Here is a 23,815-nt window from a genome sequence, read left to right as displayed (position 1 = left end):
GAGAGAGAGAGAGAGAGAAAGAGAGAGAGAGAAAAGCAGGAAGAAAACTATCGTTTGAAACCTTCAATCTAAGTTAACAATCCGAACTCTTGAAACGAGATAAAGAAAAGAAGCAAAAAGCCATCATCGTTGTCTTTTATGCAGTGGCTGATAAAAGGAGGCTGGAAAGAGGTCTAATCTATCTAAGGGCTCAAAGCACTTTACGAAAACTATCGAAGAAAAATCGACCGAAGAAATAGATTTAAGATTTTCGTGAACGAAGAGCCGAGAGCGGATTGAGCCGACGTTTAGGAGTACTTTCGGTTGAGGAGGAGGCGCTTTTGGATTTTGAAGCTTTTGAATTCTTCGACGATTTCTCTTTGCCTGTTGTCGAAGGTACGCTGCTGGTGTTACTAGTCGTTGAAGTTTTCACCGATTTCCCGGATTTGTGCGCGACACTCCCCGAACTTGTGCCCGAAGGCGTAGTTGGAGGTATAGGATTTTTGCTGTTGGTATTTGGATTTTGGGACTGGAGACGGGTTTTGGGGCTTACTTGTACCTCGCAGGGGGGTGGTGCGCTCCTGTACGATGGCACGATCTTGAACGTCACCGATCCTCGTGCTTCACGCTGAAACAAAGACGATATATACTTCATATTGTGGAGAAAGAGAAAGAGGTATTGGTTATTTAAATAAAGATAAATTTGCGTTTTGGGTAATATATATACATTATTTTTTTTTACTTATTCATGAGAAATATTTTAAATATAAAGAAACAAAGAAAGAGAAAAAGAGAGAGAAAGAGAGAGAGAGAGAGAGAGAGAAAAATTAATCATTATATCGATGCAATTACTTACGAGAATTTTTTGCAAGGCATTAACCGATTGATTGGCGACGGGTATTCCATTGATTTCTCTAATTTCATCACCGACGTGAAGAGTGGCTTGTCTATGGATCATCCCACCATGCATAATTCTTGCTACTACACATTTTCCATCTTCGTTCATTTTTAAGGTAATCCCCTAGAATCAGAATGATGAATGTGATTATTCCTGAATGTAAATTTATATAGATACATATTAAATGAAATAATGAGAGTATATAAAGGAAGATAGAATTTAACATTTTTATCTTTGACATAAAAAATAAATGAAAAATGAGATAATATTACCATCGGCTCGTCCGTATTCTTCTGGAATTGCACCAATCTGACGCGGGTAACGTTCTCGAGTTCAAGATCGCCGTTTTGACCTTCGAGGTCATCACCGCCATTCAGATACGGTAACAACGGGGGCGGTGTCACTCTCGTAGCTTCCTCGCCATAAACCTCGTGGCCTGCCACGTCGTGAGCTTGCAGCAATGCCTGCAATCGAGCGTGAAACGAAATCATGAATGAAACGTTCCAGTTGAATAAGTCTCAAATATAGGAAAATATCGATATTCGTGTGTGTGCACTTTTTTCTTTATTTTTTTTTCTCTACCTATAAAAAAAAAAAAAAAAAAAAAAAGAAAACAAAAAAACAGAAAAAGAAAAATAATCAACTACAAAAATATCTCTTCTTTGAAAAACAACCAAAGTTTTTTTTTTTTCATTTTGATCGATTTCGAATGCTTCGAAAGATAAATACACATTGGTTGTTGAATCCGATATAATAGAATTTTACAGCTCGCTTAACTGCATCGTGGACGTAATCGCACGCGACATACCGTGTAAACGTGGTTAAACTCGAAGGAGTAGAACGCTATTTACTTAAGCGTCCGGCTTATTCCCAAGCTCGTCCCCATTTAAGTCTCAAATATTAGCGGACATATCGCAGACACGAAGTTGGCTAAGGGTTCATCGGATTATAACCGAATTCGTGGTTTAGTCATGCGGTATTTGAAACATTTCTCTCTCTCTCTCTCTCTTTCTCTCTCTCTCTCTCTCTCTCTCTCTCTGCTTCTAATTAATATATATGGATTTCAATTAATCGAAAAATGTGTAGCGTAGAATAAATCGAGAATAATTTTTAATTTTTATTTCAATAATAACGATATGAGAAAGAAGATAAATTAAAAAGCTTCGAGGTTAATCAATCGTTAATTGAAATGAAAAGATATTTTCTCAAAAGTTTTTATCTATTGAACGTTCTATGTTAAAGAAAGATTTTGACACGTAAAAGAGAACGAAAAATTTTTCCGAAAATACATATCCCGGTGACAGTTTTGATGAATCATTTCATTGTTAACAAAGACGAGAAAGTGGACTACAGCAAGACGAGAATCTTGAGGAAGAGAAGCCCAAGCTATCCGTATGCTTTTCAATACCTTTATGGTATACTTTTTCTTCTCTTTTTTTTGCGTAAAAGAACTTCAGAAAAACGACAACTCTTGGAAGTTAAAAGGCCGTTTGACGGATCCACCTTTTCGACAAATCTTCAATCGAACATTGAAAGTATAGAAATGGAAAAGATAAGGGAACGAGAAAGTTATAAAAGATTCAGTATTGATGCATAAAAAAAGAAAAAGTAAAGGAAAGCCAATGTGTCGCAAAAGTAACTATAGAATTAAGCTCGTTATTTGCCTTTGCGCATGTACTATAAAACTACATTCGATACTCGCGTAAGACCTTGTTTTTTTTTCTTATTACTTCATTATATAATATATCAGCTTCCGTTAGGAGAACAGATTCCTTCAGTTGCAATTTAAAGAGTATAAGAGGACGAACCGAAACTCTTTGCTAAAAGGGATATTAGTGTCGATGCTTTTGTGTATGTAATGAGAGAAGAAGCATCAACGATCCGTCTTGGACGACTTTCGAGCGTCTTTTCCGAGACGAGTGGTGTGCTCTCGTCGAAATGGAAAAGAGAACGAGCACGAGAGGAGTCGTGCGATACGGCATGTCGAACAAATAAGCGCCCTGTGAAACGTCGAGATAATTCGTTGGCGAGTCGCCAATGTCTGAAGGGCGTCGTTCAGCCTGCAGAAAGAGCGAGAGAGAGAGAGAGAGAGAGAGAGAACCTACTCGAAACAGATGAATTTATGTGGACTATGTAAAACGCGTGCTCGCACATTTACTAACTTACGTATACTAGTTAGAACGCAAACGTAGATGTAACCGGCTCACTCAGAAACGACTGCGGCTTATTTGAAACGATGCCAAACTCGTCACCTGCTTCCCGTTGATAGTCAACTCCCTTTCTATTTCCTATTTTGCGTATATGTAATCTATATGTAAATCATATGTGATGGGTAAAGTAAATGCTGAATGAAAGAGGGACCAGAAAGAGAAAGAGAGAAAGAGAGAGAGAGAGAGAACTTTGAATGATGGTGTGCAAATGGGAGATACCATATCGTTGGTACATGAGTAAAGAGGAAAATCGGCCGAGCGTGAACGCTTGGTTCGATGAAACAAAATATTTGATTTATGCTAATATATTTGATTTATGCGAAATTATCGAGATAGAAAAAAGAAGAGATTAGGTCAGTTCGACCGGCGTTTCTCGTTGTTGGCAGAGCTACCATTAATTTCGCCAAATCCAATGGGTATTCGTTAATTAGAGCTCGTTGTGCTATATGTCAGGGGAGTGATGTCAATTTATTCTATTTTTCGTACTTGAAAAATATATACCTATGTATGTATGTATGTATGTATGTATGTATATATGTATGTATGTATGTATGTATGTATATATGTATGTATGTATGTATGTATGTATGTATGTATGTATGTATGTATGTATGTATGTATGTATGTATGTATGTATGTATGTATGTATGTATGTATGTATGTATGTATGTATGTATGTATGTATGTATGTATGTATGTATGTATATATGTATGTATGTATGTATATATGTATGTATGTATGTATGTATGTATGTATGTATGTATGTATGTATGTATGTATGTATGTATGTATGTATGTATGTATGTATGTATGTATGTATGTATGTATGTATGTATGTATGTATGTATGTATGTATGTATGTATGTATGTATGTATGTATGTATGTATGTATGTATGTATGTATGTATGTATGTATGTATGTATGTATGTATGTATGTATGTATGTATGTATGTATGTATGTATGTATGTATGTATGTATGTATATATATATATGTATGTATATATGTATGTATGTATGTATGTATGTATGTATGTATGTATGTATGTATGTATGTATGTATGTATGTATGTATGTATGTATGTATGTATGTATGTATGTATGTATGTATGTATGTATGTATGTATGTATGTATGTATGTATGTATGTATGTATGTATGTATGTATGTATGTATGTATGTATGTATGTATGTATGTATGTATGTATGTATGTATGTATGTATGTATGTATGTGTGTATGTATATCTGTATGTATGTATGAATAAATGTATATATATATACACAAAAAAAATGGACAATGGACGACGAACAATGATGATTTGACTCGAATTTTTTCAACTAAAAACTGAAAACTAAAAACTAAAGAATATAAATTATATTATTATCGTAATTTCCTTCGGGAAATTTGTTCTTAATGATCATTTTCGAAAGGAGTATAAACAAATAGGACTCTAAATGTCTTATCGAATAAACGCAGAGAATGGTAATGTAACGCAAAAGTTATCGAATAATTTCTTCGATTCAAGCGACATGACTAAAGAGTATGGCCGTAGAAACTTCGTAATAGCGAGACAATCAATGAAGTAATTTGAACGACAGAAATCGAATGGTTTAAGCGTGAGAACAAATAATGATATATACTTTTCTATTGACAAAGCGAAAGGCAGGGATATTTGTCACCTTTGGATAATAATTTCTAAAGGTATTAGCGAACGTTAGACCGTGACTATATGTTTGTCCGTTTACATGTCGATGAGTACCGGTTCGTGGCTCTCTGTATAAAATAATACTACAAATCCGATGCAAATTATTCTGCGGTGTGTGTCCAATGTAGCGAGCATGCATCCGGAAACGAATTCATTCGATCGAACGTTAGAATAATACTTGTGCGGTTAGTAGTAACTACAAGTAGACCACGAACGAGATCGTTATGATCTTCGATTATAACGCTTTATCTATAGAGATATATATTCTTCAATGAATAATAATTACATTTAGATTTCTGTTGGTACATAGTCGACGAATGATATTAAAAAATTTTGACGTAACATCGTTGTTATGACTATCAACGTTGATTGTAAGATCGAGTTATGGTTGGAAAAAAAAACAAAAACAAAAAAGAAGAAAAAAAAAAGAAAAGAAAAAATAGAAAGTAAAAAAAAAAAGAAAGAGGGAAAAAACGTGAGATAGATAGAGACAGGAAGAGGAAGATGACGTAACGCGACGGAGAGACTCGTTATTCGCGAATACAAAACTCGCTTGATTTATATTATACGACGTAACCGAATTTGTATACACGAATTTCCATAATCTCGTTGGATGGCACATTTCGTAGCTAGGCGCGGCACCGTTGGTAAGGTAACGAGGATAATGAAATTCTCTATGATAAATACAGGAAAAGAAAGAAACACTATAAAATTATTTAGCAAGTATATGTACGTTAAAACACAGCGATCTACTTTAATCGAGTTAATCCTCTTCCTCGTAAGCGAAATCAGCTTTCGAGATATCATCAAGGCAAAGATTCGACGTTGAGGATAGTGTAAAGATCGCAATGATTTATCACCTTTAGAATATGTTCCGACATAAGACGACATCCATCTGAATCTAAAATTTTCAACGGGTGAAAGCCACGAAGGATTTTAAAGGAGCGACGTCCTCATATATATTTCATACATTATGGAACGTGGCTGCGTGTTCGTTGCATGTATGTATGTATGTATGTATGTATGTATGTATGTATGTATGTATGTATGTATATATATATATGTATGTATATATGTATGTATGTATGTATGTATGTATGTATGTATGTATGTATGTATGTATGTATGTATGTATGTATGTATGTATATATATATGTATGTATGTATGTATGTATGTATGTATGTATGTATATATGTATGTATGTATGTATGTATGTATGTATGTATGTATGTATATATGTATGTATGTATGTATGTATGTATGTATGTATGTATGTATGTATGTATGTATGTATGTATGTATGTATGTATGTATGTATGTATGTATGTATGTATGTATGTATGTATGTATGTATGTATGTATGTATGTATGTATGTATGTATGTATGTATGTATGTATGTATGTATGTATGTATGTATGTATGTATGTATGTATGTATGTATGTATGTATGTATGTATGTATGAAGAAGCGTACGCAAGAAAACGGGGAGACTCGTACACGTGCGAACAGGCTAGAGATGAGGGCGCTGACGCGAAGGAATTTGAGATGGAAAGATAGTAAAGGAGAGAATGAAAGAGGGAAGGGGGAAGAGAAGGAAAGATAGAATGTGTGTTACGTTTTCGTGTGTTACGTTAGTGTAAGTTGGTATTCCAGAAAGAGAGCAAAACGGAATATAAGGGGAAAGGGAGTGATAGAGGAATAGTAGATGTATCAGTGTTACAGTGCATCTGTGATTTCCGGCTTTCAAATACTTTATCATTCAGTTTATTCAAGACGATCCATGCGAAAAATTATATTATTTCCAATATCTATCTTATTTCGAAGTTATATATATATATATATATATATATATATATATAATCTATTTCTAGTAGTAGATTGAAAGAGATAATGCTTGTCGAGAAGTAGCCGGAAAATTAAAGCGACGAAAGATAATCGTAAGTTTCAGCGAGACTGTTCAAGAAGATTGGAAACGTAAGCCGGCGATCGGTATCTACCAACGAAGATATACCTAGGATATCTACTTAGGTATATCTCTGTTGGCCTATTCGAGTGAAAGGAAGAGACAAAAATTCGAGGAGCACTTTTACAGATGAATTTTTCCCGAAAGGTTTTGTGCTATGGGAATTAGTATTACGGATGTAATGAAAGCATATAAATACGCGAAAACGTCTGTTCTATCTCGACCGTTGATGCTTTAGAATAGCATTGAAATGCAACACGTTCCTACCCCTTGAGTATTTCATTCGTAAACTGTTTAAATTAATTCCCTTCTTCCACGGCGAGTAACATTTAACGCGTTTTACACAGGCGGTGTTTAGTTAACGAGACGAAATAACGTTTCGCCGTGCTCCCGAGTATCAACGATCGATTTGGTTAAGCTTTCATCGGTTTAAGTAATTTACTAAGTATCGGCTAAACTCGACGAATAGCTTTCGTATATTCGTCAATTTCCTTTTATCACTTGGGATTTGTTTATACGAGCGACGACGAGTCAATCGATTTCACTCGAAATCAAATTATTTCTTTGATTTGTTAACGAGTAAAAGAATCACGAGAATTTTTCGATTGTAAATTATCACGCGATCTTATGATCAAGAATTTATTTTGCATAATGCGGTTTGTCCCTTGACCATTTTCTCTCGTTTTGCCGACGAGAGGAAACTTCATAGTTGGCGGCTTTTGTCTCCGTTCGTAATTGCTGAAGTAGTTAAGCGAGTTTGGTGGAGAATGATAAGAAGAAGACTGAAGAGACAGGAGGGAGAGGGGGAGGGGGAGGAAGTACTCAAAATTGCTCTTTTTCTGTTCTCTCTTAACATTGAAGACATCTGAACCACTTCGAAAGTAAGGATAAATTATTCGAGGATCGCATGAATCTGATGTAAGAAAACTGTCTTTCCTATATAATTACATCCCCTTGATCGCTTGCATCATGATAGCTTTTTTTGTAATTCGAGAGTAGAGAGAATCAAGATGTCGCTTTATCTCTGAGAACCGATTCGCTCACAAAGTTATGCAAATGACCAGACGAACAAAAACAAAAAAGAAAAAGAAAAAGAAAAAGAGGGAGAGTAATGACGTTTGAATCGACCACTCGACGATTAAAAGACATCGAAAGTAGAAGAGTCCATCGTCGGCTTTCGGTGATATACACATCTCGTTGTTTTCTCGCTTAATGGTGAGCAATTATAAAAAGAGCTACCGAAGTGAGAGAATGGTTAGAAAGAAAAGGAAAAGAAGGTGGATTGAATGGCAAAAAGATGGTCCGTTAGCTAGTGTGTATTGTTTCGAATTCTTGAGCGTTTGGATTGGACTAAAACTGGTCGTATAGTTATAAAAGCTGACGATGCATTAGAAAGTTTCATTGTTCGGAATATTACGGCTTCTATATCCTTTTCTGAGATTTTGTTCACTTCTGTCTCCTTTCCAATCTTACTTTTTTCACGTGCCAATCCACTAAGTCTTTTTGTATCGCAACTCAATGAGTATCTAATGTCTAATTTCGGAAAAGGAATCGATCGGATAAAACTTTTTCCGTTGTTATGTGCTTGTCTAATTTCTTTGAAGGTAGAAAAAGAAAGAGAGAAAAATGATCTCAGTGATAGTCTCGCGTCTTGATATTATATTTCATATGTTTATACGTAGAACAAAGAATTAACATTAGAATTGTAATTAACCATAAAACATTTGGTAATGGATGCTGGCCAAAAAAAAGCTGTCCTAAAAACCATATCCCATTTCTCCGACCTTTACTATTTATCGTCTCGTGCAAATAAAAAATATAAATTAATTTCATGATTATTTTAGAAAAGATCTATCCTATTAACTCATATGCAGTTTACTTATGTTCCTGTTGCTATTTTTTTTTTTTAACGTTGCGCATTTTTTCTTTGTGAAACATTTTTCTCTTCAAACCAATCAGCTTTTGTTACGTTAAAATAATATAAGAATAATGAAAAACGTTTGTTCCACGGACAAGCTCGATAAAAGGTTAAATTAAGATAAAAAGGATTCAACTTGTTAATTATTTCTTTCATCCTTTAGTAAAAACTTTACTTCAATTAGAAACATGATTGATACCTATTTCTTACGGAGCCTATGTACGAAGAAAAAAAATATGGACTATTTATTCATTCTCCTCTATAATTTCAATCTTTTGAAAAGCGCTTACGCATTGCGACGAGAAAACCATATCTCGCGATATTATGTGGACGATATGAAAAAAAAAAAAAAAAAATAATAAATTAATAATAATAAAAAAAATCGCTGCCAACCTCTTCTCTTTCATCTTATCACGGAAAGACGTTTCCATTATAGATTACGTCGATTCTACTAGCATTCGCAAGCGAGATTTCAACCTCAGAAAATTTCTTTGATAATCAGAGATGACCCGCGATAAGTATCCACTAAGCCATTTGAATATCCGTGAGCATGGAAATCGGTTTTCGCTTATCTCTTAAATTAGATTTTCCTTTCTGTGTGATACAACAAAATCGAGAATCTTCTCGAGGATCGGTCGACCTTGAAGGAAGAGGACTCGATAGCCGTCGGCACCAAGACATCGAGGATCAATTAACAAAGTTTGTGATAACATCGAGCTCCTCTGCATTCGTTCGTTCGCTTCATTAAAAATCACACTCTGACCGATGGATCCAACGAAAATTACGAAATTTACGTGTCCGTGGCAGTGTCGGCTGATCCGTCGTGCTTCGATGGTTTGTACTTTTGGGGGGAAAAAAAATAAAAAAATAAAAAAAAAAATAAAAAAAAAGAGATACAAGTGCTTCGTCGTCCGAAAATAATTTTTCGAATTCATTGTACGAATGATTAAACAAGCACATTTTTGTTCTCTCGCTTGTTATTGCAAAAGCATGACAATTATTTCCACTCTATTTGTTAAGCGACACTTTTCAAATTGTACAACTTGAATCGACAACGATCAAATGGAAATTTTCTACAGGATGAAGAGGGAAAAGGGAAAAAGGGAGAGAAAAAGAAAGAAACATTGGAATTAAATTTATATAGATTTTGTCAAAGTATCTGCACCTAAGACTAACAATACAAGACGATTAAGTTAATAAGTAATAAAAGACACGTTATGGCCAGCCATCTCGTGCACACTAAATTCTATTCTTTTTCCTTCATACAAATAAATTCTTCTTCTTGGTTGGTTGGAATTAACAGGATTAGAAACGATGTTATTTCCTTGAAAAGAAATCCATCTCGAAGGAATGACATAGTGAACACGGCACGAAAGTGAAATTCAGTTATTTCCCTCGTTGATCTTATTATTGCGTCCTCTTTTTAGAACGACCGAGCAATTATTTGAAAGCCATCATTCTCGGTGAGAAATAGGGGAAAATAGTTAGGTTCGATAAATAGCAAATGGGATTATGCAGACGATTTAACAAAGGTACAATCCATAAATATGGTACGGGTCTATAAAATAATTCCTTAAAATAGATTAACGTGTGATTTTCGTTGCTTTAATTTTCTATTTTTTTTCTTTTCTTTTTTTCTTTTTTATCGATACAAAAAGCAATTTCGTACTTCGTTATTCTTCGTTCATAACGAAGAATAATAAAGAAGAGAAGAGGAGAGAAAATCTGTAAGAGAAAAAGAGGATAAAGCAAAAAAAAAAATGAAGAAAGAAAGAAAAAAAAAGAAACAGAGAAAAAGAAAAAGAAGTCGCTTTAAAAATGAATTTTTTTCTCATGCGACTCACGTAACAAAGCATCGCGCGATTACGTCGATGAAATCAGGAATGGGCGGCGAGAGACGAAGCGAAGAAAGAATTCGAGCTATCTTTCTTTTCTTTATTTTGTCTCTTTTTCCTAACCCCGAGCAGGAAAAGAATCTCCAACGTTGATCGACTTCGGTGAGTTGTTATGGTATTCCGGTACGCGCACGACGAGAGCGGAAAATTAAAAAGATTCGTTTATGCTGAGTTTGAGAGCTCACGATATAGTTGACGATATAGCTCGCGGGAGAGCACCGGATGTCACCACCGTGCTTGCATGCGGACGGTTGCTCGAACACTGACTGTGCCGCGCTCTGCTGTCGACATCGTTGAGTTTGACTTCCCGCCAATCCCCTTATACTCTTCTCTCTTCTGTTCCGCTTCACTCTTTTCCGCTTTGCTCTTCTCAGCTTCATCTTTCTTTTCTCCCTTTTTCTTCAATCACCTTCGATCTCTCTTTTCTTCCTTTTTACAACTTCCGTGAAAACAAAAATCTTGTTCCTTCGAAGCAAGAAGATCCGATAAGAAAATCGCTTCAAACACGAGATCTTCGTGGTTTCTTATTTTCTTAGATATTTGCTGATATTGACAGAGATTAAATGCATCTTGAAACGAGAACTAGATTAATATCCCTTAGGAATAAATCCATGAAAGAAGATGATTTCTATTATATTTTATGCTAACCGGAGATACTATCTTGTTCTTGTTTTTACTTTTTATTCTGTTTCTTTTTTTTTCTTTTTTTTTTTCTTTTTGAATATTCAATAGAAAGAGAAATTAATTGTCGAATAAGAGATTCAAGTTATGATGAGAAATTTGTTTTCAGATAAAATCTAATAATTTTATTTTAAGAAGCATATATATCTATCTAACTATCTATCTATTTATCTATCTATATATATATATATATTTTATATATATTGCGTATCTATATATATATAATGGAAACATCCTCTTCCATTTTACCCAAGGCAAAGTTCTCCGTTGGCTTTAATTTCTATTCGGTTAGAAGCGTGTGCTCAAGACACGTCGCAATTCAAAGCTAATAATTTTAAATTGACTTTAATTCAATTCGAGCTATCTCGAAAATTATACCTATGTACTTACGAATGTGCATTCGACTTTAGTACCTTTATAAAGAGCTCGGTAGATCATTGATCGTTACACACACAGTCAACACATTCGGAGGTTTGACATGTGACTCCTTGGATCTCTTTACGAAACTAAAGAGCACCGTGTTGAAGTCTGTTAAAGCACCTTTGTATGCAGTAACAAATGGAACGTACTTCTGTTAGTACATATCGATGAAAAGTGGTTCGATCGCATATAGTTCGTCGATGGAAAGTGTACCAGCTATTTATTTTGACGACTCTTCAAAAGAATCGATTTAAATTCATTCTGTTTTAATTTAGGATCGAATAAAGAATATAAAATTATTTTGTTAACTAAAAAGTAAGGTAAAATATATTAAAATAATTTGTCTCAACTTTTATCAAGATAAAAATGAAATAACTACGAGAACATTCACTTTTATTTCAATATTTAATGAAATCATTTAGAACAGCTGGTCAACGAGATTTTAACAGAAAACAAGAGGGCAAGACATCTTCCTCTGATCGATGATCGACAGTGGCTGGGAAAAGCGTACGATCCCTTTAAGCCATCAAGCAATAAGGGGGTAACATGAAGCTGAAGTGTAATGAATTTCCATCGACTTGACGAAGCACTTCGAAGCTGGTATATACTTCGGGTCAGCCTTGCTCTACATTAGAAGTATCCTTTTTACTGCGTGTAAATCAAGATGTGTATGTGTACGTGTGTGTATGTGAATATTTCGTGTAATTAGAATGAAGACGAAATGGACGCGTAAGCGATATTCCAAATTCGTAATTGGTAACTTTCATGCGTCCCAGAGGGTGAATCTATTAGAAGACTGAGAAGTTCGAGTTCGGAGAAATTTCGAGAAGACGAAAATACTCCATTGAGAATTCTTGAGTAGCTCGATAACGAGTTTCGGATAAACTATTGAGAGAAACTGCGATACGAGGGGTTAACGATAGGGTCGTCTTACTCTCTAATCTTTCGACGAGAAAATGAGATTATAAATGTATTTAAATTGAAAGAACAAAAGTACAAGTACTATCTCGTTCGAATTTCATTCGCAATATTCGTATACGCAGCACTTCTTTGAAGAAAGAGAAAAGGAGAGAGAGAGAGGGGGGGGGAAGAGAAAGAGATCACCTTACGAAATAACGCAAATTCGCAAGGCAAGCTGTAAAACGATCCCACCAGGGAGCAAAGTACCGGTCTGATAAGAGAATGCAGAAATGAAAAGAGTCCCGGTAAAGGACATTGCGTCTGTAAGGAGATCTCTTCGTGACCACGAGGACAAGTTTGTAGTGAGTGTGTTATATATATATATATATATATATATATATATATATATATATATGTATATGTATATGTATATCAACCTGGGAGCAATCGTCGGCAGAAGGATCCGCTTCTTCTCGTGAATTTACATTCTTTTTTAAGACTCGACGGAGCATGAAATATGCAAGGGTGGCAAGGCATATCGCAGGAAGGTATGTGTTACAGAGAGTTTGTCCGTTTCCCTTTTTTTTTCTTCTTTTGCATCCTTTCACGTTGCCGGTACAAAAATTTTACTCTTTCGTTTGAGGAAAAACAAAGGTTCGCAAATAATTAGATAAAATTAAATTTGAAGTTACACAGGAATGAGGTAAAAAAAAATATATATATATATATATATATATATTTTCTCTATGCCAACAATGAGTCAACTATTTTAAACTCAATAAATTATCTCACAGACAATGTAAACACGTTCGTGGACAATTTTAAAATCATACTTTTCTTGAAATAATCCATGCTCGTTTACGAACTTAGGAGAAACATAGTAGGGAATATCTATTTGCTTGTATCACGAATCTACGTCGGTAAGTCAATGTTAGAAACGAGCAACGATAGTTTTGCAAGAGGGTAGCTTTCCCTCGGGACATCGATTTCTCCCTTGTCGTTGCACCAAACGCTTCCAGAGTTTACATCCTTCGTCGTCCGATGGCGCTTTGACGCGTTAAAAACTTGCATTGACTTTGGTGGCGCTACTAACGAAAAGGATCCTTAGGTAGATGAAATAAATATTCTGTCGATGAAATTCTTTCCTTATTTAATATCACCTCTTCTATCTCAATAATTTTTATTCTCATTTTCTATTTTTGAACCTTTCGAGATTGGGTTTATGAATCTGGAAAGCTTTGTTCATGCATGCAATTTGTCAAAGCGATTTCTCATTCGTATTCGCCTGTTATACATCTCCATTTACACGGGCGAACACGATTGGCAAAATTTTATTGTCGAGACGTGTACAGTTCTCTCTTTGTTTGAATGCTCGTTTGATATAGAATCGACGAGTACATCGAGAATCGTACATGTGTACGATTAATTCCATCTCTCACATATATCAATTTAAAATACTATTTTCGATTGATAAAATGGCAAGTAAGTGTTCTTTGATTAACGTTCTTTCTTGGTTAAATCGAGAATATGAACGATAAGGAAAAATTCTTTTGAAAGGTATAAAAGAAAGAGTATTTCGTTTAACGAAATGGAAATGAATCCTTTGCGGTAGAACTCTGTCGAGTAAATTTTTCCGAGCGAAAAGATAGATTTCACACTGTTTGTTACCGAGTGCCTCATCCCCAAGGCAATGGCATAGCGAAAACGAGAAAGAAAGCGAGATGAAGAGACGGAGAAAGAGAGAGACAGAGAAAGAGAGAGAAAAAGAGAGAGAGAGAGAGAGAGAGAGAGAAAGAGAGAGAAAAGTGAGAGTCTACGCTACGAGGAATTTAGAACAATGGAAAAAAATTGCGAATTTTCTCGACTTAGAGGCCGGCCGCTTTTGTTCAACGACGAGTGGCAGTTTGTCCGTGTCCAAGCTACGTACGTCCATGAAAATCTGTTGGCCGTCGATAAACGTTAAGCGTTTTAATGAAACAAAAAGAAGAAAAAGAAAAAGAAAAAGAAAAAAAAAAGGAAAAAAGAAAAGAAAAAAAGAAAAAGGGAGATAAATTGAAAGAAATTATGAATACAAGCAGTTGAAGAGATAGTGGACAATAATGATCTATTTAACGAAAAAACTTTAAGCTTCCAATTCTTTCGTTTATAATGCGAGGATTTTCCTGCCATTTTTCCCATAGCCCTCGTCTTTAAAGGTTCCAATGTAAACGCCGGTAAATCATACGTCAAATAAACTTTTCCATCGACATAAAATTCATTGTCTCATAGAGTTTACCTATCCTAGACAAGGCGCATACTCTTTACACATAGCTTTCAGGCAACATCGTGCAAAATAGCGTTTGGTATAAAAGCGAACGCTACAACATACGTTCTGTGAAACTGTACGATGTAATGTGCTCGTATGTGAGGGCAAGTGCAAATATTAGTTTTGCGCTGGACATTACTCCAATAACCGATATTTACCGATCATCCACTACCGATATTAACTCAGAACATGCAATCGCAAAACCGCATGAAACCGTTCAAAGGTAGTTTAATTGATCTTATCGTGTGGATCTCGTGAAAATAAAATAATAACTGATAAATGTTAATAATTGCAAATCGTTTGTTAAAACATTATAATGAATTATGAAATGATAGTTTCGTTTAATCGATCACTCCTTTAACACATTGAATGCCATTATTTCCATACAAGCCATTGTTGTTACTTTATGTTATGATATATGATCATATCAAATCCTTCCGAATATTATCGGTCGATGCATAATTATATAGTGCAATTTTCATACTGAGGGATCATAGATGGCATGTATATCGTTTACAACTCACAAGGAAGAATACTGCTATTATTTTCAAATTATCAATTGTGTCTTTATAATTCTACTTATTGGTTTTTATTGGTATACGATGACACATAATCCTCAGTCGCATAATCCTTTTGCATAAGATTATAGATAATAAATATGAAGAGTAATATCGATAAGTCACCAGATTTCAAAATATTGAACAACAATTTATATCGTAATCGTATAGAGACATTTGACATGCACACCATGGTCCTTTTTGTCAAGGATCATTTATTATTATATGAAATATTTATCCTTAAGAAATTTGTTCGATGAAAAAGATAAAGAAACATTCTTTAATTAATTTATGATATATATATATATTACATATTACACCTTCCTCTGTTCGCTAATTATTTTATTAATTTCATAAATATAATAACTCATGCGTTTATAATGAATGCAATAACAAGAGTCATCCATGAAAAGTTACGTGAAAATAGCCCGGCAATCAATGTATTAACAAAAGTTGAAATTCGTATAAAGAGTGATTTTTAAATGAGCGATCGAACTTTGATAACTTGTACGGATAAACGGACAAGATATTTTTTTTTTTTTATCGTTAATTAAAAATTATTGAATGACTTACTATGATAAAATGATTACTATATAGGATAAGTGCAATTAAAATTGATGTAATTAAAACTGTAGTCCCGTTGCGTATTCGCTTTGCTTTCAATCGACGATTACTACCACTTATGTATTGCTTGGTCTAATTTCATTGGACGAATGTATGAACGCGCATGCTATATGTATTTATGTACACAACTACATATATAAATGTAAAGACAAGTACATACGCGAATGTATATATAAACTCTTACGAACAACAACAGGGTTACATTGAACTGTTGTACGGTAACTTTAATCATATAAATTTAATATTATTATTGCATTTAACATTTCGATTTTGGGACAGTAGTCAAATTCATTTTAAATTAATTCGAATAATGGGAAATTATCGAAAATTACGTATCGTTGAAGAGAAATCGATTGAACGCATTTGATTTTGCGAATGGAACGAAGTCATTTGCAAAAGCGTTCGATTCCAAGTAAGGAATTTGTTCTATTCTAAACGGAAATCGTCGGATCGAGGAAAAGGATGAAAAGTTCAGTGAAACTTTTTTATTTCTCACGAGAAAGTACGGTTGAAAGTCAGTTCTTGCTCTTTAATTTCTTTGAGATTGCTTTACGATCCATTTTCCGCATACTTCGATGTAATCTACGTCGAATAAATGGAGCATGTCTTTGGCGTTACTCATTCATAGTATATTCGTGCAACGTTATAAAAAGATTTGTTATCGAAGTACCACGATGACATTTCCGATTGTAATGACTGTCTATAAAAAGAGAGAAAAAGATAGAGGACTATTTACGATGTACGATTTTTACGCATTTAGATGAGCCTCATGGATTTTCGTGTTCATGGAAATCATAAAGGACATTATAGTAGTTGATTTTTACGAGTTACGCAAAAGGATCGTACTCGATATACATTTTCCAAAGACAGGAAGAGAAAAAGCTAGCAGTTATTCGTACGATAGCCTGTACTCGTAAAATATAATGGCCACTTTCAATGCCACATTTATATTCACAGACATTCGCACGTACGTAAATGTGTTTAATGAGATTCGCTTAGACCAACATCAACATACCGTCTGTCCGTGATATTACGGTCGATCTGTGTTCAAATATTCGTATAATAAGAGAGCTCTCTTCGAACGAATGGAGATCGCCTAATTAAACGTAGGTATGCCGTTACCATAGGGAATGGTACAAGAGCCGTCGAAATGGTTAATGTGATCGAAAGGAATATCGCATAATACTTTAATAAGATTGGGAATACCTTTATGGAATATTTATAGAATAGATCCTTTGAATGTGATCATGCCATTGGAAGTGTATTATTAACGTTACTCAAATATCGAATGTATAATGTTAAGACGACGGTAACAAACCACATGATCTCAGAACTTGCCAAAGTTACATCACGCAAAGTCTTGACTTACAAGAGATTAAAAGCTTTGTCTACAATCTTGTATACTGATAACATAATGCGGTTTTATTTGAAAACTTGCTTTCTCTACTCGTTTCATGTTTCTAGGACAAAGATTAAATGAATAGAACGAGAATGATGGGATCTCTCTCTCTCTCTCTCTCTCTCTCTCTCTCTCTCTCTCTCTCTCTGTCTCTCTCTCTCTTTCTTTCTCTTTCCTCTCTCTTTCTCTCGCTTCATCTCCTCCCTGCATGATCAATTATGAAACATTATAATAATGGAAGTTAGGAAGTTGATATATCGCGTCGTCAATGTGAAATACTTTCGTGTATTAATCAAACGAGACATTTGTTTGTCCATTCACTATTTGAACAATGTCGGTGCGGGTACTTCGAAATGCGAAACTAGAGGTACGCGTTACTCGGAATGATATATGTACCGGACATTTTTCACATTCTATTGATATGCGACAGCCGTGTTTAAGTGATAGAATATTTTGTGTATTTACGTATATGCGAATGAGAACAACATGTTTACTATTTACAAGAGAAAGAGAAAATGAGAGAGAGAAAGAGAGAGAAAGAGAGAGAAAGAGAGAGAAAGAGAGAGAAAGAAAGAGAAGATAGGCGAGCACGATTCGTTAAACCATTTTAACGGGAAATTTATTAGCTGGGAGTGTAGAAAAGAGAAAGCAAGAGCTTTACGAAGGTAGCTGTTACTCATGTCGTGTTCTTCACTGGAATCGTAAAAAGAAACGAGTTCGTGGCAAATACATGAAACTTCTCTTACGTACATGCCTACTGTACTGAATGAACAACGAGCACAAACATTAAGCATGAAACATTTTACGTGAAAACAGTTAGCAAGGCATTAGACCGTCGTGATTCGCTGACAGAGCAGGTGACGAATTGCACTACTGGGATAGATTACGTTCGTCGCTGCACACCAAGCTACGTCGGCGCATTTACTCGTTGTTTCTACGAATGTGTATGTGTGTGTGCGCGCGCACGCGCACGTGTTTGTGTGTATATAATATATATATATCACATAGGAAGTACGAACACGCGAGAATTCGTGCAGAATTAAATGCATCGCGAAAGAGATTCGTATTGCTTAACGAAATGATATACGTTATGTTGAAAATCATGCTCAATTTTTATTAGCTCATTGTCAGTAGATAAAAATCATTTAGAGCGTATTATTCTTTCAATATGTATTATCTACAGATACTAATACATAAAATATAAATTATATAAGTTATATAGTTGAAGTTATTACAATCTATTTCTAACGGTGTTAACATTATTTTACTGACTCTTTTATATTGTCAATGTTAAAAACGATAATTATCCATTCTCGTCCTGACAGGAAGAATGTCAGCTTAATGAGTATTTATCGCTGCTGTATCAAAGATAGAAATACGCTTTGCTAGTAGAAAATTCGTCGACAAATTTACGATGTTCGTTCGTTTAAGCGACGAGAAGTATGGTCGTATATTTTTCATGGTCAAACGGAGAGCAGCAGGGTATAACGATCTTTCATATTTGGATATGTCGTTTGAAATCATACGTGATGGTTCGTAATAAAATACGAAAAAAAAAAAAAAAAAAAATGGTGTATAAAAGCGAACATAATCTCGGATCTTTCTCGGTTATTTATTTATTTATATTTGTTTTCATTTTTTTTTTTTCGTTTTCTCGTTTTCTTTTTAACAGTTCCAACGCGAACTAACGAAGCGTCACTAAAAGTCTGAAATTACAGCACTTTGCGCTCCGTTGCTTAACTTCTCAGGCTTGATCTTATTTGCAAAAACCTAAACCCTCCTCTCTTTCTCTCTATCTCTGTCTCTCTCTCTCTCTCTCTCTCTCTCTCTCTCTCTCTCTCTCTCTCTCTCTCTCTCTTATACCTTCTCGGGGTGCAACGTCGTTCCGGAGGAAAAGGAAGGGTCGTAAATTAACTGCACGCCCGGATAAAGCCGAAAGACCGCTTTACTTTCCATCTCTGATGAGCGTTTCAGCCGTAATATGAAGCAACGTGTCGTTCTCTTTCTCTCTTTTTGTCTCCCTCTCTTTCTCACTCTCCCTCTTCCTATCTTATTCCATGTCGTGCGTAATTTCTTGCTCGCTACTGTGAGAGATAGTTGTAAAAACTCACAGCTAGAAACCTTCATTTTCTATCCATCTTTTTTTTTTTCCTGTCTCTTTTATTCTCCCTTCTATTTTCTTACGCTTTTGTACAAGGTATATCAATATATTTCTCTTTCTGCTAACGCTGCTGAATCTCACGAAAAGCGAATATTGCCTTCGTGTAATGTCACGGCTGCTAGACGGGAATTTGCTTGCACGTCGCACCTCGGTGTCAAGGTTTTACTTACAATAACTCGATCATCGCCATGACGGTTCACTGGAAAAGCGAATTGGGTCACTGGCTGGCCCGAAGCTTTGCGAACTTCGCAGTAAGCTGTTCCGTCGTCCTCCTCGTGTCACAATTTACGTACAACTTAAAGCGTACGACTCTTTTCAAAGCGGACGTAACGTCGACAACGACGATGAGAATGACGGCGGCGACGACGACGACGATGACGATGGAGCTAGAAAAATAGGTTGCGGAAATCTGTGTCAAATTTTTCCGCAGTCCTAGACTTTACTACTCTTGTACGTTCGTTCGTTCGACTAAGAGTTAGCGATGTTTGTTCTACTTAGTAAAACGAGATCGCGAGATTAAGAGAAAGGGGAGAAGAAAGGGGTGGTTAGTAGGAACAAAAAAAGGAATAAAGAAAAAAAGAAAGAAAATAAAAAACTTAATTAGTACGTACGCAAGTATATATATATATATATATATATATATATATATATATATATATATGTGTGCGTGTAAGTACATTGTCTAGAATGATATTGACGAGTTTTAGGGCACGACAGTTCTTAATTTTCGAGACAATAAGCAATTATCGATAGGCGTGGCATCGACTTCTGCACACGAATTTGTCATCCGATCGTAAAACTTTTAATTGCAGTACAGTTTATTAAACTAGAAGAGTGTACCCACAAATCTGAACTTTCGAACGAGGAAGCTTCCTGGCGTATGGCCAGTAACGTTACTCGCTTCACGCTTCGAAAGGTTATATTTTATTCCACGGGACAGGTGTTTTCTTTCACAGTATTATTCACATAGATACATAGCGTTGGTTGTCGATGTTTTCCTTTCCTTTCCTTTCCTTTGATTCTCCGCATCAAGCGGAACCTTTGAAGAAAAGAAAACGAGACAGACTCGCCTCGAGAGTGTATGTCCCAGTATCTCCGAAGCATTTTAAAATCACATTTCCGTATCTCTGTGATATCGAGAAATCCAACGTAAAATATTTAATTGGTACTTTCGAACTTGCGCAATCAAATCGGTATCGTACGACTCACAGATTCATAGATTACGTCCTGATATTGTGTCGGGTGATGATAAAATAGGTCAGTCGTACTGGCTGTTCTTGCCTGCAAGCTTTAACAAAGACCAACTTCTATACATTGCCAATATGATTTCTGTCTTTCTATTAGTTTTACGCGGTCCCTTGCAAAGCTTTTTCTCGTTATTTTATCGTTCCCAATCTATTTTCTTTTTATCGAATGATCAAACGTATCGTTCGCAATTGCGGTCGATGGTCTTAAAGAGGAAAAAAAAGGAAAAGGAAAAGGAAAAGAAAATAAAAGAAAAAGGAAAAACAAAGAAATGTTGCTTTTCTTTTATCTTTTTTCTTTCTTCTTCGTTTTACACTTATCATTTTCATTAAGATTAACGATCGATCCTGAAAGAACGTTAAAGTTCTTAAACGATAAAAGAAGCACGACATGGAAAGTTTCGTCGCCTCGATTTTCATGTATCCAAGAGAAGAAACTTTCGTTGACTAGCTTCATATCCTATGCTCATCGAAGTTGAACGAAGCTTACGGAATAACGGAGAAGACCCCACTTCGAAAGTTGATCAACGTACGTTGCAGTTGTGCCTGTGGTAAATGGGATTAGCGAGTTCGAAGTTAAAGATAATTTATAGTCGAAAATAGGATGGATAGGATATCCAAAGGATATATTAACGACACGACGTATCTTTTAATGTTATTCCTCTCAAAGGATAGATTTATTAGGTTTATTGAGTGAAAAAAATAATTATATCCAAGTGGTAAGAAGTAATCGGTTCGTTCTCCATTTCTATTTCTTTCTCTCTCTCTTACCGGTAAATTTTCGAACCACTTATCTCAAGTCCGCGATAGATTGATAATTGATGTTGAAACGCGTTGTCGGTAAGGAAAGTGGGCCACGTCGGGACGGATGAAATAATTTAGGTTAGCGCGGAACTTTTCTCCTCGGACGAAGACAGATATAAAATTCAACCGTAAGATTAATCCGTTAAAAGCATTAAGGAGATGGGAGGGGGGAGGGAGGAGGGTTAAGCGTTCGAGAAGGAGGAGAAACAGGAGCAGCAGAGAAGCAGCATGCTGTAGGATAGTTGAAAGAGAATGTCAGGGACGAAAAGGGTATAGTCCCGTACTTGCGGTAGGAGCCTTTCGGCTTCGTGCCAGGAAATGCGCGCCGAAGCGTTAGTTGTTCCCAAAAATTCTTTCACCCTCTCTCTCTCTCTCTCTCTCTCTCTCTCCTCTTCTATCGAATATCACTACCTGTCTTCTTTTTCCACTTGGCGTAAACCTCTAAACTTTTGATTCGACGTTCCACTCTCTCGACTTTCCACGCGTTTCGATTTTCCAGGAAACTCTTGCTCCTTCTCTTCAAATCCTTGTGCCACTTTTGAAAATGCAATCCCTGCATCCATCTCCATTTCTATCTATGTCTCTATCTTTATCTGACTTTTGCTCTCTTTCCTTTTAACGAGATCTACCGTTCCTTCTTTTCCTCTCTCTCTTTCTCTCTCTCTCTCTCTCTCTCTCTCTCCTGTCTTTACGTTCGTCAAAGAGAAAACTTCATTATCTTTCCCGAGAATACTTTGTACTTCCGAATTTAATAATTTACGTCGTTAAAAATTTCGTTTAAAATGGAATTACGAATTACGTCCCCGTTGTCTCTTATTGAGCTTTCCATGAACTTTCCTACATGATTTGCATTTATGAGACATTAAATTCATTCTTAGAATTTAGATAGGTTTCTTTTTTAAATCCATATCTCGAAATGACACTTCCTTTTAAATAATTCATTCGAAAGCTATTGAAACAAAAGATTGTAGATAATCTTCGAAAAGGATTTATCTTGGACGAGCGTGTGATGTACGTGCCATTACTTCTCGAATCTCCTTGACTACCTTTTTCGTAAATTAATGATAAAGCGAATCGTCTAAAATTTCCATTCTTGAAGCTTAAGTTTGCCGCATTCACGATTCGGTGCATCCTTTTAAATTTCTGAAGCTCACGCTAACGTACATCGATATTGCATTAAACTAAATGCTCTTTGTGTTAAATATTTGCGAACTTACGAAATATTTCTGCAAAGCCACGAAATAAAATATAGAATTAATATTTGAATATTTCATTCTAAACCCATAGGTATTTCATAAAGCGGATGATAAATAAATTTGACAAAAAAATCCTGACATATTAAAAATTAAATAATCCATTCGATCGTAAAAACTTTTTCGTTCCTTTTTTTTTCCCCTTGACACAGAGCCATTGTTCATTCAGGAGTTATTATCAATCTCGCGCTTGATTCGTTAATCTTATCCTATCTTATACGATGGATAGCTCCTGTGGAAAGATTTATATTTCCCAGAACATTTAACCATCGATCGAAATCGTGTGTTATCGATAACTGTGTCTCGAATTCATTAAATTCAATAACGAAAAGAAAATGAGAAGTTCATACTGGGTGGTCTGTAAAATTGATTTTCTACCACCTCCAAGTGTTCGCCGAAGCAAAAGCATCGGGTTAGCAAGAAACGAATTTATTCGTTCGAACGAGAGATCGGAAAAGAGAAAAAAAAAGAAAGAGAGAGAGAGAGAGAGAAATAAGAAGAAAGTTTAAACTTCGTGGTAAAGGCTGACTATCTATCAACATTGATCATCACGATGATAATTACTTTCGTTATGCAAATCGTCTGTAATTTGCTCGCTAACGACTGCGAATCGAATCACAAAAGGTGCCAAGTAATCTTATGACGATATTGCTCTTACTATGCCAATGTTACAAATTTCTCCATCTCTCTCTTTTCTCAATGTAATTACAAATATCTCGGTTATATCATCATTCGGAATAATTTTAACACGCTACGATCCTTCTACGTTCCTGTCACTAAGGATTCTTATGTCACTAAAGGATTTACAAAATATAGTATGTATAAAAGTTTAAACATGTATTTTAATAGTACTACTTCGTACGAATGTAGTTCAATCTCACATTCCCTCTTTCTCC

The 23,815-nt window shown here is 35.4% G+C and overlaps 1 protein-coding gene across 11 annotated transcripts in view; it reads right to left on the bottom strand.

Annotated features, from left to right (window-relative positions):
• CASK (peripheral plasma membrane protein CASK) overlaps positions 1–23,815 on the bottom strand; it is a 127,391-nt gene that overhangs the window by 18,242 nt on the left and 85,334 nt on the right. For 10 of the 11 annotated variants that reach the window (XM_085664867.1, XM_085664859.1, XM_085664858.1 and 7 more), the window contains 3 exons: positions 1,150–1,341; positions 836–1,000; positions 539–607 (listed from right to left, as the gene is read on the bottom strand). In XM_085664867.1, coding sequence (XP_085520993.1) covers positions 539–607; positions 836–1,000; positions 1,150–1,341 — 426 coding nt within the window. Of the gene's footprint in view, positions 1–532; positions 608–835; positions 1,001–1,149; positions 1,342–23,815 lie in introns of all 11 variants that reach the window. The other variant, XM_085664860.1, reaches the window with a different exon arrangement.

The sequence above is a fragment of the Vespa mandarinia genome, chromosome 2 (assembly GCF_050613455.1).
Source record: "Vespa mandarinia isolate Hongniang chromosome 2, ASM5061345v1, whole genome shotgun sequence".
In the NCBI taxonomy this organism is placed as follows: domain Eukaryota; kingdom Metazoa; phylum Arthropoda; class Insecta; order Hymenoptera; family Vespidae; genus Vespa; species Vespa mandarinia.
This window is presented reverse-complemented; position numbering and strand designations above follow the sequence as displayed.